At 38.6% G+C, this 14,714-nt stretch overlaps 1 protein-coding gene across 1 annotated transcript; it reads left to right on the forward strand.

The window, feature by feature from the left end:
• Positions 1-257: 257 nt before the first annotated feature.
• On the forward strand, positions 258-14,503 carry slc7a9 (solute carrier family 7 member 9). Its single transcript, XM_042489154.1, has 13 exons — positions 258-362; positions 1,200-1,322; positions 4,595-4,742; positions 7,771-8,013; positions 8,742-8,867; positions 8,998-9,097; positions 10,798-10,842; positions 11,035-11,158; positions 12,107-12,210; positions 12,500-12,596; positions 12,834-12,983; positions 14,106-14,280; positions 14,425-14,503. The coding sequence occupies exons 2-13, from the start codon at positions 1,206-1,208 to the stop codon at positions 14,484-14,486; spliced, it is 1,491 nt and encodes a 496-aa protein (XP_042345088.1). The 5' UTR covers positions 258-362; positions 1,200-1,205; the 3' UTR covers positions 14,487-14,503.
• Positions 14,504-14,714: the final 211 nt, after the last annotated feature.

The following is a 14,714-nucleotide window of genomic DNA, read 5'->3' on the forward strand; positions in this document are numbered from 1 at the left end:
GGTGTCGCATATCCTTATCAAAGAGGCATTGTAGAGCTCAGAAGGGACGAAGAGTTTCAGAGTTTTCTGTTGAAAACTGAAACTGGCCTGAAAGTGTCTACAGAGCAACTCTGCTTCCCTGTCTGTACCCACCTCCCTTTCCTCCCAGGGCTATCCAGGATGTCCAATCAGCACTGGGAACCTCCCACTGGAGGATTGAGCTCAGTCACTGGGAGCCCCAGGTTTTCATTAGCATCAAACACTTCTGCTCTCCTTCTTTTAACTTGGTCCGGTATCATTTGTGGTTTCATATCACTGTAGCTCTGTTTCAAACAGACAGGGTTCATGGAGCATCACTGAGGTGGTTTTCGTCAGAGTCATATGTAAGTGAAACTATTTATTTAGCTATTTTTTGTCATGTATCAAGTGGTATGTTAACAAAGTCACTGTTGGTTTACTGACCCTGACATTTTTGTTAAATATATTAACATGACATAATCCTGTGTCTGTTAGGCATTAACAACAATTCAAAGTTAAATATTTTCATGGGGACTTAGTGTGTTTTTCCTATCTATCTGTCTATCTGTCTGTCTATCTATCTATCTATCTATCTAAATCAAAATTGAGATATCACTTGTACTGTACTTGGAGTGATTTGAATTAAAAGTCTCCACAAACAATGGTTTATGCAAGGTGCAAAATTTCTTGGAATGTATGGTGGTCCTCTTACAGCAAAGTGAAAATCCACCCTAAACCAGAGTAAAGAAGTTTAGCTGCTTTTCAGCAGACGAAGTCGCTTTCAAAGACTGTCAACCTTTTCCTATGCTGCTCCATTTATGGTAAACACTGTAAGATGCCACTTGGTTTGGCAAGATTTGTGGTTCAGAACCACAATGTCACAGTCATCATCTAGAAACCTAAAGAAACACTGTGCAAAGTCAAATTCAAAGTCGGATCACGGCCCTTTACAGTCATACAATCCGTAAAATCCCCGGATTAACAATGTAAATAGATTTATTTTGGGGTGGATTTTCACTGAGTTCTAATGCTTGTGTGAGCCTCATTGTTTAAATGAGAGGAAATTATATTGCTAGCAGCAGAGTAAACCCTATCACCGATTAACTCAACTATGTAGCACAAACTTGTAAAACATGTTGTAAAAGTTAATACAAATTGTGTAAAATTTGTGCACACATTTGTGCTTTCACATGCACCAGCAGACTGAAATGGATGAAAGCGGCATCGGGAAGAGGGAGGAGTTGCAGAACGGCTCCACCAGCCATAGCTTGGACTGTCAGACCAAAGACAACCAGCCTGTGAAGGCCACTGTGCTTCAAAAAGATGTGAGTGTGTTCCTGAGAACAAGTCTCATTAGATGTTCACACAGTAGGATCCCACCATCCGTACCTTTTAATAATAGCTAGGCTGGAATTGAGTACCAGGCGGTACCACAACAACCGTCTCGACATATTAACTCCACAATGATCTACTGAGTGGTGCTGTCCAGGCCCCTTAAGCTCCCTAAGCCCTAAGGTGAATTTAGGGGGAATGAAAGGATACATTTCAGTGGATAAATAAGGATTATTATGACTTTTTTTAAATGATTAATAATATTCATTATTTTACCTCACTTTACTAAGGTATTTGAGGTGACATATCTGGTTTTATGAGATGGCTAAAGTGAGTTCATCAAGATAAAATCCATGACATGTCAGCATTGCTTGTGCATCCATTACAGTTTAGAATAGGTCGGAATCACATGACAAGGGGTTTCCAATCATACGAGCAGCTCTGTAAGGCTGGATTAATGCAAGGTGGTGGAAAAATCATTCGTTTCGAAAGAACATGTTCATAAACAAAAGTTGAACAAAGTCAAATATTGTTGATTTGAATGGAATCAAACCAGCAGCTACTGCGGTGAGGATACAGCCTCTGTACATGGGGCGCCCGCTCTATTAAGCTTGAAAATGTATCTATATTGAACATGTTGCGGAGCCACTTCTAGCTCACCTGGTAGAGTGTGCACCCATGATAGGCTGAGACCTGTGCTATGACCCAGGTTCAATTCCAATCTGTGGCCCTTTGCTGCATGTCATCTCCTCCCTCTCTCTCCCTTTCCTGTTAATGTCCAGCTGCAATTAAAAAAGCAATAAAAGCCCCCCAGAATAATCTTCAAAACAGATCAATGTCGAACATGTTGCATGTCTTAATTGCATCAAATTTGACAATGCGCACCCTTGGGTCGCCAACAAATACACCCCCCAAGTGTCAAGTAGATCAGGTGATCAAATTAGAGATATGAGAAGGACAGACAGACAGAGACTCCTTGTTTTTTAGTTAGATAAGTGACATGTTGGATTTGCTGGTAGGGCTTAATGTCACTGCTCAGGAGCAGTAGCTGATTTGTTAATTTTTAACAGAAATGTTTAACTTGTGGTATAATACAAAATAGCTAAACTAACCTGTGTGTGTATCTCGCTTACTCGAGTCACAGTGCTCTCCAGAACGCACACATTTGATTGGCTGAGTAGCATCACATGAGATGATTTAATGCAAGCAATTGATCTGTGAGTTTCCTGGTTGCTAAACCAGTACTACAAATGCAGCACTTGTGGAAATAAAATCACTCTGTCAACATGAATTCTCAATAGTTTATTGATTATATATGTTAGTCAAGATAATACTTTCATGCATCCTTTATTTTGGCAAAAATACAGCCAATAGATGGCACTAGAGGCAACAGTGGAAGTTGTAACATTGTACTTACATTTGTAACCTGTTAGTGTGAATATGAGCATGAATGGTTGTCTGACTATGTGTCAGGCTTGTGATTGTCCGGTGACCTGTCCAGGGTGTAACCCTGCCTCTTGCAGAATGTGGCTGAGGTGGGCTCCAGCCCATTCCCCCACTCCACAACCTCAAACATGCTGAGCGGTCATGGATAATGAATACTGTACAGATTGGTGAAAAATTATAGGAAAAACAAGAGAAGTCTTAGTATAGTGTTTGGCAATGAGATGCTGCTACAACAGTTTTAGTGCTCCTTACCAAGCCTGTTGAACTCCATTGTAGGGATGAACGCTATTTCTCCATAAAATATTCCCTCATTTATATATAAAACCATCAGAGACAATCACCGACATCACTCATAGATTTAAAATTGAAAGTTAATATCATTTGGGCTCATGGGGACGATGGTGGACAGCATTCTCTTACATGTTGGTCTAAAATCTTCTGAAGGTGTTACACTGAGTTGAGATCTGGTGATTTTAAATCATTTGCATCCTCACCAAACCATTCAGGAAGGCCTCATGCACGGAGGCATCTGCCCATACACATCAAATCGACTCACAGAAACATGTCCAATTTTAACATACCTTTTTGCTTTGGTTGGCCTTCACTGGATGGGTCACAATGGTGTTTACACATATCTGACTATGTGAGGAGATAAAGGCCATCTGGTAATTTAGATCCCAGAGAATGTGCTCTCCTCCTGGTATCAAAACTGTCAAATTCATAATATGATTTTAACGGTGCAAACAGCACCACTGCAAAATGTAGGATTTTGTTGTTTGTTTGTTTTTTTGGTGTGGCTGGCTGGCTCTGGAATTAAATGGACCAGGTGGTGTATTAAGGAAGCTCAGGAGGCAGAGGTCCATGTTAAAAAAAAAAAAAATAAAGGCAGTAATTTATTAATAAACCAGAAAAGAAAAGAAGAGCACTGTGGCAATCACAATGGCCCTGGTGAACAAAGAGTAAAACATACTTATTATATATAAACACAATACCTGGTTTATGAAAACCCAATTTTGAGTCATTTCAATGGGAACAATAGGGAGAAAACACTTAATTGGTAGCTTCAGTCTGTCTAACAGGACACAGGTGTCCTAATCAAGCTGAAGTCAGTGACTGCCATTGAGAATCAGGGCATGGGGAAGGTTATGGGGAGAACCCTTCACAATAGTGTGTATTGCAGACATTTGACTGTTCTCATTGGATATTTCCTTATTTCATGTTATTCGTGTTACTGTCAGTTTAACATATGCTGGGAAGACCAGATTTGTGTTTAAATAAACCATATAATTATGGTAGGTGGACCCAAATACAGGACACTGACACTGAGGTCTGTGAAGGTAATATTTATTGTAGGCACAAAGGAGGGAGTGGAGCAAAGAGGCCTTCTGAGGCAGAGAGCAGAGGCGGATGGCAAACTAGTTGGCATGGGCAGGGAGAGGTTGCATGAGGACAGCTGGAAAACAGAAAGGCAGATGATCATGAGGCTCAGGGGGAAAACACAGTTAATGTCTGGTTATAAAACAATACCAATAAAGTTCACAGAATTACCTGGAGACCTGAAAAAATCTAACTACCACAATAAGCTGAGGCAATGACCTGGCAAAGAGTGGGTAAGTGTGAGCTGTTTACAGGTGTTCAGCTAGATTGGGCACTGACTGATTGCAGAAAAGGGAAGAAACTCTCTCCCTTTCTCACACATGCACGCTCACACAACTCCTTCCAACAATTCCCAGACAAATTTAATTATAACATTCAAGAAAGTTCAGCTATGAGAATTGAAGTAGTATCTTTACCACTGTTTTTTCACATGTGTGTTCAGGTTGGCCTGTTTAGTGGCATCTGTCTGATTGTTGGGACGATGATTGGCTCGGGCATCTTCATCTCTCCTAAATCTGTCCTGCTGTACTCTGGAGCTGTGGGACCCTGCCTCCTCATCTGGGCTGCCTGTGGCGTGTTATCCACGTTAGGTGAGACAGCGTCCAAGCCAGTACATCACTTTAATTGAGATTCACAAAGCATTTTATGTTATACAATACACAGCAAGCACACTATAACATGGACACAAAAATAATGACAGGACTTGTGATACAATACACATTCTTTTATTTTTTCATCTTCGAGGTCAGTGGCGTAACATTGTTTTTGTCATATTTTTCTCCACTGCCTGGCATCTTCTTATGGGGTAATGTACTTGATTCTAAAGAGAAAACATATTTTTAAGTAAAACTTGCCTCTAAATGCAACACAAACTTAATTAAAGGTTTCCTATTATGCAAATTTTTAGTTTAATACTTGTATTTTAGGATTCCACTAGAACATGTTTACATGCTTTCATGTTTCATAGACTCATTGCCTAAATATACCTATAATAACTCTCTGTCTAAAACACTCCGTTTTAGTGGCTATCTCTTTTCGCCCCGCTTCTGAAAAAGCCCAGTCTGCTCTGATTGGTCAGTGTGTGCAGGACTCCCTTATCTGCACTATAGTTTAAGCACTGTCATTGAAAGGAGAATGACCCTAACACCACTTTGTATCATTATAGACTGTTTTACTGGAATTGCATCATGAGGCAACAGCTTGGGTTCATATTTAATTCTTGTCAGCCGATGTCATTCACATAAGCGAAACTGCAGGAAATACAAAGGGACAAACAGAGTGCCCCAGGGATGATGTTTTTTCTGAAGGCCGAAGCTAGCTTTGCCTTGATTCCCTCATCAAAATCATAGGTTTTTTTCATTGGATTTTGGATTATGGTAAAATTGAAGCTCTGGGGCAAACAAATATTTATGATACTTACGCGTTCAGGCAAATAATCTTAATGAACACCACTTATAGGATTTTTAAGGCCTACATGCATTTGCCAGAAACAAACAGCTACAAACAGGCTATAAACAAACTATACTATGGTCACATGATTAACATTGCCACAACCACAAGGCTGCAAAGCCATGTTAGTGGGATGACATTCTTTGGTATCCTTTAGCCATATGTTAGCAACTGCCTTTTTAAAGAGTTGGTAACTACCTTTTTAAAAATTTGCAATTGGGATATTTACTGATGTTTTTTATGTTGTTAAACAAAACATTGAAGTAACAAACAAGTCTCTTAACCTTGTGTGAAACCACTAACCTTTTTTTAAGTCATCTAACCAAAACCCGTACAAATAACAAATTTAAATTTTAGATGAAGGAGCCAGAGGTGCTGAAATGCTAACTGATTTTCAGGTTTTAGGACACATATTCCTGGAATACTCTATTTAGAATGTTTTTAAAGTGAAACAGTTTATACAGTAAAGTTTTGACATCACAACTTTATGGAATTCCTAACGGCTTGTATTAAAACAAAGTTTCTGCATACAGACTGTGTGAATTGCTCTATGGATTGAGTGTTTCAAACTCTCACAGCATTCATCTAACAGCTGTTTTCCATTTAAAAAGACATGAAAATCTGACTATTTATCACATGGGACCTTTAATACTCATGTATATGTATGGCCATGTTATCAAAGGGAGAACATCAACTTGCTCACATTTTCAGTTAATGTTTGCTTGCAGCATGTTTTATGCCATTTCTCTCTGTCTTTGTAAACACACTGTAAGCCATCCATAGCACTTTGACTGGAGGGCCACAATGGGCAGAATGATGTCACTGAAAGGACACGCAGAGAAACTGACACAATAAACTGTCAACAACAAAATGAATTGCTTGGTGAGGAAAGTGTGATTGCTTCTGCAATCCAATAACTGTTACTGAGTCAGTGTCAAAGCTGTCACGCTGTTGTTTTGGTAATGGAAAAATGCCCAGACTTCCCCATAGTAAAGCTGCTCTTTTGGGGCATTGTAAAAAATGCTCAGAATATGGATGCACAAGACTTTGTCCTTTACATTTTAGGTGGTAAATGTTAATGTTTATCTGTAATATAAGGGTTGGTTTACAAGTTTAACCAACAAAAGTGTAGACATAGCTGAAAACACACTGAAAATACTGTATCTGTGTAATACAATTATATGAGCTGCAAATCTATGTCTTTAAATTACTTTATCATAACCTTAAAGAATATGGTGAATTATATTGTGTTTACTTGTCATAAATGTTTAACCTTGTAATGCTTACTTGACCACTCCTCCTTAGACTGCAGTAAAATCCCTGGGAAACTACTGGATCTGCTATCATCTGCAAAACTGACCCATTTACAGTGTTTTGTTTTTACTGTCTATGAGCACATTTCCTTTATTTGCTTCCTTATAAAAAAACAAAGTGGAAAATGTGCGGTATAATGCTCCATACAAATTATTACCATTAGTGTCATGATAATTTTGCTATTCCACTTTGACAAAAGTGAAATGTAACTAAAGTCTCCCACAGTGTTATTACAATTTATTAATCCAAAGAGCAAAACAAAAGTTGGTTCAAATAGTGCACAACCAGGAGAAGGAGTGCATCTCCTTTACAGCTTGGAGTGGTACTATCCTTTGCTTTGTTTGGTTGACCTCCCTTTAGCCAAGGTGGTTGACCTTGACATTTCAAATCATTGCTAATTAACAAAATTCTTCACTGTTTAAAAGATAATAATGATAATAATATTTGTATGATGTTTATAGACAATGTTACCTCAACTTTAAGAAGAACATTCTGGGAACTAAAAGAAAACTTGCTGCTGAAAACATTACTAAAACACTGCATTTTATATAACAATGCAGTTTCTAATAAACATATTTAATCCTGACTATGTGTAATAAAGATATTCAAATGTGTAATTGTATAATTTCTATTACAGTGCCCAATAGCCTTATAGTGTACTGTATATCACTGGGGTTGCATTGTCTATGGGGCAAAGTTATAAACACAGATTTAAGATGAATAAAAAAAAAAGACATTCTGAACTTTTCTTGAACTTTCTACTAGAAGTCCCCTACATGATTTTATTTTACATGTCCTCTTCTCTCTGCCTCTGTGTTTGTGTGTATTTGTGTATTTGTATGTGTGGCCACATAGGAGCATTGTGCTATGCTGAGCTTGGCACCATGATCACCAAATCGGGGGCAGAGTATGCATATTTAACAGAGGCTTTTGGCTCCATTGTATCCTACCTTTACTCTTGGACCACTATCATGGTGCTGAAGCCCTCCTCTTTCGCCATCATCACGTTGAGCTTTGCAGAATATGCCTCTACACCATTTTACCCTGGCTGTAAGCCTCCTGTTATTGTTACCAAGTGTCTGTCTGCAGCAGCTATACGTAAGTTTTACTTTAATCCTTGTGACTTAATGGTTAAAAGCAATATATTGCACTTAGCTTATTGATATTTAAATCTGCTGTAATGAATGTTTTTTTATAGTAATCAAATCAAATTACTTTGTTAAAAGTGAAATGTTGCAGTGCTAAACCACAAGAGAATTACATCCTATGCATTTCCATCACATTTTGGCAAGTTTCAGGCAATTGTTTTGGTTTTATGGCCTGTAACTTAAGGAAATACTCCACCTACACAATGAACATTTTTATATCAGTTACCTACCCCATGCTATGTTAAATGTGTGAAAAAACAAAAGTTTTTGTTGCATGCCTCCACAGTGGAAGAAGAATCCAAAAACTGAGAAAATTCTTGATGAATTGAAGTCATAGGGGGCTGAGTTTAACAACAGCAAAACTTTATTAAAACATCCCTAAATAAACTCACAAAACTCATGCAGTATAATCCAAACTTTTTTTGTCCAATCGTATGCTCAGTACTTTTCAAACACATGCATTATGCTGAAACCCATACTATTAACACATTTATAAATGAAAAACAAATATGAATCATTATGAAATTGTTCACATCTATGTAAAAGGGAAAATAACATGACTTTTGAGTTGATAGAAGTTTGGAAAGAATGACATCTTTAAAGAAACACAATTAATTTAAAAAAAATCTCAGTGAGAATGTTGAACTGTATATTCTTATATTTCTTGTGTCTTTTCAGTGTTGATCAGCATCATCAACTGTTTGAGCGTCAAACTGGCGAGCTACGTGCAGAACTTCTTTACTGCAGCCAAACTTTTCATCATTCTTGTCATAGTGGTAGCCGGCATGATTATGTTGGCACAAGGTGGGCCTGCTTGCACTCTCAGTGTCTTTACTGTAAAACTCCTTTTTCTTTTTTTTTCTTTTTTTTTTTTTTGATGAAACATTTCATAATAGCAATTAATATTCATATATTGTTTTGTATTTTTGCCCAGGAAACACAGAGACTTTGTCAAATGCTTTTGATGGTGCATCAACGTCTGTTGGAGCAATTGGACTTGCATTTTATAATGGGCTTTGGGCTTATGATGGATGGTAACAGTTATATGTCACTTCACTCTTCCCTGTAACAGGATGTGCTGACCAAGCTCCTCTCTAAAGCAGTGCATTGAAGTGTACATACTTTCTCAGCCTTTTCCTGTGACACTGATGTATACAAGGAGCACTGTGACCACACTCAGCCTTTTTAGCTACTCTTGAGCCTCTTGCCCTTTCTTCAAATGTAAGGATTAAGCCCCAGGGCAACCTAATCATGATCTCCAGAGTAGGCCATGTTCTACATAGTGCAGTGACAGAAGTTAACCAAGTTAGGGATTGTCATAGGAAAATATGATCAACAGGTATATGTATGCTATATTCAAAAGGCAAGGAGATACGCCAAGACTAAAAATATGCAACGTATTCTCATAGAACAGGTTGTATGATATCCTATGCAAATGCGTAATCAATGTACGATTCCAGGTTAGGTTTCGGCAATAATAGTTACTATCATTAGGCTTGGGATAAGAAATATGACTGGATTCCTTTAGGTTAAGGGAAGTAGAGTCACAGTGGTTGGGTTTAGGAAAAATAATATGTTGAGGTCGTACCTTAAAATGACTTAAATATCAACCAAAGTTCACACGCTTCAAAACACAGGTCTCCATGGGAATGTCCTGGGTAAAAGTTTAGCATTTTGTGACTTATCTACCACACCAGCCTGCCTGGTTACTATCTTACTGCTTGGGACTGGTTTGTTGTTTACTTCCATCAGTGAATTGGACACATAAATGCAACCTTTTAAAATATGTGTAATATGCACACGTTTTGGTGCATTCATTTTTCATAGGAGAATGTACAAACCGTTTGTGAGAATAGCCTGCAATATCACAGGTAGCTTACTGTTCCTCCATTCTTTCAGTCAGTCAGTCTATCCCCACCTTCCACCGGCCCTCCTGATAAAATTAATTGGAGGCCGACAGTACTGCTTTTAAGAGGCTGTAGCATGCTCCTTTTTTACGCCAGGCAAAACTTGGTGGTATCTTTGTGAAACTAGACAAAATAAGGCATCCATTGGTACAACCCTGTCTGCACAGCTTGTTGGTGAGGGGACTAAAAATACTCCAGATTTCTGGTAAATGTTGGGTTAAGTCTGTAATTTTGTGTTAGATCCTCCTCTCCATGACTGGGTCCCTTTCCTGTGCTTGTGTCTGCACTGTTTGGTTTCCTGTGCTGTTCCGAGAGATCTTAGTTAGCCTCCATCCATCTCCTCCTGACACTGGAGTGTGTGGCAGAGCATTGTTACATGGCCGAGGTTTCTGTCTTTATTATGTTTAAGGTCAATATGGATCTGTCTCTATTCTAGTCACATTTTCTTAGGGCACCTGGAGAGGTTTCATTTTTATGTCATGCTGAGATCACTGCAGGGGTGTGAGAATCAGACTATAACCCTGAGTACCAATAAAGGCCAATTAGATAGTGATTCTTGTGTGGAAAAACTACATAGAATAAAAATATTATGTCACGGAAACTGAAGGGCTTACAGTGATTCCCTACTACAAGGAAAATAGGCCTGTCTGAGTGGCCATGCAAGTCCATGCAAATTTCAGTGTGCTGCTTTTCAGAGGAGAGTGATCAAGCTTTAGATTACTTTGAGGACAAATGCTTGTGATAAATGGACTGTAGCAGTTGTTGTATTTCGTACTTTATGGCCAAATGCTAATTTCAGAAATGACACATATTCCTTGTTCTTTTAGGAATCAACTGAATTTCATCACAGAAGAGCTGAAAGACCCATTCAGGTGAGACAAACTAAAACATATCTTTCAGTTTTAAAAGGTCCTTATACTACTCAGTAGTTTTCAAGATGTACATATACAACTGAAGTCTGAATTTTTTTGCAATTATGTAATGGTCATTATCCAAAGTCAAAGTGTGACAAAGTTGGCTGCACATCCTTTTGAGTAAATAGTTTTTCTGTCAATTCATTTCAGGAACTTGCCTCTGGCCATTCTCATTGGGATTCCTTTGGTATCTGTGTGCTATGTGTTGGTCAACGTCTCTTACTTCACTGTTTTAACAACCACTGAACTGTTGCTGTCTCCCGCCGTTGCCGTGGTAAGAAGCATGGAATGTTGCCTTGGTTAAAGAGAAGTAAAGAAAGTACCAATCATTTTATGGGGGCAAGGCTATAACATACAACGTAAAGAAAATGCCTGCATACTTATTCAAGATATCAATGTTTGAGAAGTGGAAACCACACCTCTATTTTTGTATTATGTATAAATATAGTTCAGTCAGGACAACTTCAGCCAAAAACAGCTTTATTTCTATTTGCAGTATGACATTTGGTGGTTCTGTTGTGGGACCCCTCTGCCCTTCCACATGCTGGGTCTGGAAAGCCTATGGCAAAAAGAGCGCACCACTCTGCCCTTTCACACGCATGCATGGAAAGCCAGGAGGGAGAGCAATGTCAAAGACCTCCAGTACAGAACAGAGCAAGCAACAGTGACAATCAGAAATTTAATTGAAAAGTCAGACACAGCATGAAAGGAGGAGCTGGGGTGGAGGTGGGTTGCAAAGTGGCTCGCAGAGAAAGCAGCAATGGCAGGAAGGCTAAAACTCATTAAATAGGGTGCACAGAATGAAATGTGCCAAATGGTTGCATAGAAGGGTATAATGTGGTCCATCAGCTGTTTGGGCTGCTTGAGATCAGTTGATGTAGCTGGAATGTGAGCTGAGCTCATCACAGTGGCCTGCCTGAACGTTATGCTCAATGTCTGCTTTTCACTTTGCAAACATTTTGACCAGATAAAGATCCAAGTAAGATTGACACATTGTCTGTGATAAACTTTTGTGGCACAGAGTAAGTGTGCTGACTTTTTTTCCTATAGAGAAGTTGGAGCCATTAAGGTCTTAAAGTAGTTCAATGACTTTACAGTAATTTACAGTAATGTACACTCTTTTTTTATATTGCAGAATTTTAGATTAAACCTCAGAGAAAGCTCAGTGTTAATTTACTCCGCTCCCTTGTCTTTTCTGAAGGATTTGTTTATGCCTCTTTAGACTTTTGGAGAAAGAGTCTTTTACTCCATGTCTTGGATCGTTCCTCTCTTTGTTGTCTTCTCTACATTTGGTTCTGCCAATGGAAGCTGCTTCACTGCTGGCAGGTATAAACAAAAACAGCTGTCACATTATTTATGAATTACAGAAGCTTAAGAATATATTTTCTGTCTGTCTGTATAAAACTGTGTGGTGTGCATATTTGTATGTACAAGAAAGAAAGCACAAGTAAACAGAGTTTGAAAGTGAATGTGAGAATGCTGATATGCTTTAGAGGTGGGAAGACTTTGACAGACAAGAGGAAAGAGATAGAAATAGAAAAAAAACTCGAGAGAGTACAGTACAACAAGAATACTCAATAACACAAAACATATTTCTATCTTCCTCTTCTCACAGACTGGCTTATGTGGCTGGTAGACAGGGTCACATGGTGAAAGTGTTGTCCTATATAAGCCTGAAGCGCTACACTCCAGCCCCTGCCCTTATATTCAATGTGAGTCCTTCATATTTACCAATGTCCCTTGAATACTTTTTAAACTGGTTTGACCATCTGACTTTTTAATGTTTAATCATCTGGATAGCCATTCACTATGCTCCCTTTAAAAAACCTCCTTGTGTAATTTTAACAGTATATATTTACTACTGTCTTATCAGATAAATAATCTATTCACTGTGCTGTTTCTTGTCAAGTAAACAAGATATTTCTCTCTTCGGCTTCTTTCTGTTTTAGGGTATTTTGGCTATTTTCTACATTATTCCATCAGACATCAACACCCTCATTAACTACTTCAGCTTTGCTCAGTGGGGGTTTTATGGTCTGGCAGCGCTGGCTCTCATAGTTATGCGTTTCACCAGGAAGGAGCTCCATAGACCTGTAAAGGTGAGGCTTGTTGACCAAGGAGTTCTCAGTTGTCCTTTTAGAGTCAGCTCTTCGTTGTGGTGTTTTGTCCAGCCGAAAAAGCAAAAATGCATATTTTTCCTCTTACCTGTAGTGTTAATTTTCAATTTGGAGTTTTGTAGACGTCGACTGTAAAGATGTCTGCCATCTCTAAACTATAAAGTGACAAGATGACACTTGCCTTGTGATGCTCAAAGCACCCAAAATATACTTTTAAAAACTCAACAGTAATGTCTCTTTTTTTAGAAATTGTGACCCAGTAATTCAAGATATTCCACAGACCTTGTTTTGAGCAGTTTCACACAGAAACTATTTTCTTTCTACCAAACTACACCTGTCAGCCATATCACCATGCAGAAGGAAGCATGCATCTACTCATGGACGAGAGACCCGTGCTCTCGACAGCACGAGATGCAAACTTTAATGGCGTTCTTGGCTGAGCTGTAATTTTAGATAGCTCAGTGGTGCCAACTAACAGTAGATGCATGGTTCCTTCTGCGTGGTGATACACTTGGCAGGTGTTTGGTAGAGAGAAAATAGTTCCTACATGAAACTGCTAACAACAAGATCTGTGGATTATCTTGAGTATCCAGGTCATGATTTCTGGAAAGAGACATCACTGCTGAGTTTGACAAATGTATTTTTGTGGGACCACAGGCCAAGTGCCATCTACATCCATTATTTTCAAGAAAAGGCAGACATCTCTATGACAGCTATTTCCAAAACTCTGCAGTTCACACCAAAACAATGTTGTTTGATGAATATGATATGGGACGAAAAAATATATATTTTCTTACTCTTGGTTAAACTGAAAAAAGAAAACCCAATATAGGCTGAAATTCTTCTTATTCTTAAAAAGAAAACCCAATATAGGCTGACATTTTGAAGGTTAAACTAAACATTTGCATTAGCTTTTTTTGCCTTAAACAGTAGATCATATTTTATTATATTATTATATTTTTCTATTTTGTTTGCAAAATAAACCTCCATATAACATACCCCTGCGACAGTAACAACTGCACATTTTTTAAAGATTTTAATCTTGTGATGACATAGCAGAAGTACAAGTAAATACTAAACAGTGGACTCTACAATTACTCAAAGGTGCCGATTTTTGTAGCAGTGCTAATGGTCCTGGTGTCCTGCTACTTGGTCCTGGCTCCCATCATTGATAAGCCAGAACTGGAGTACCTCTACTGTACTATCTTCATCTTCAGTGGACTTCTCTTCTACTACCCGTTTGTCCACCGAAAGGTCAACTGGGGACGCAAACTCATGAGTAAGTTGAAATATTTCTGTTACTTCTTGAACATCAGTATAGAAAAAAATATGAAGAAATGTCCTCAAAAGGAGGAAATAAATGAAACACATTGTCAAGTTGAGTTGACATCGTTGAGACGTCATGACTTCCATTCCCCCGTAGGGCCCATCACTAAGCACTTACAGCTGCTGATGGAGGTAGTTCCTCCTGAGAAAACTGAATGAGAAAGGACTCTGACAACCAGGTCAACCCCTGCTGCTTGTCGTGAAACATGTCCATGCTGGTTTTGGAAAGAGTGGGCCTCACAATTTTGAGCCAAGAGTGGATCAGAGCCAAAAATCAGAGCTGTTGAATGTTGATGCACTGCGTTCATTGAGATGTTTATTTTTTATGCTTCTGTTCTATGTTCTATGCTTCTGATTCATGATTAATTGAGTTCATAAAGTCATTAA

The sequence above is a fragment of the Plectropomus leopardus genome, chromosome 1 (genome assembly GCF_008729295.1).
Source record: "Plectropomus leopardus isolate mb chromosome 1, YSFRI_Pleo_2.0, whole genome shotgun sequence".
Classification (NCBI taxonomy): domain Eukaryota; kingdom Metazoa; phylum Chordata; class Actinopteri; order Perciformes; family Serranidae; genus Plectropomus; species Plectropomus leopardus.

Bases quoted from the DNA above. Each gene is read 5' to 3' on its own strand.
- slc7a9 (XM_042489154.1), top strand. From the start codon at position 1,206: ATGGATGAAAGCGGCATCGGGAAGAGGGAGGAGTTGCAGAACGGCTCC. The intron at 9,098-10,797 runs GTAACAGTTATA...TTGTTCTTTTAG, and splicing joins CTTTGGGCTTATGATGGATG to GAATCAACTGAATTTCATCA. The intron at 14,281-14,424 runs GTAAGTTGAAAT...ATTCCCCCGTAG, and splicing joins CTGGGGACGCAAACTCATGA to GGCCCATCACTAAGCACTTA.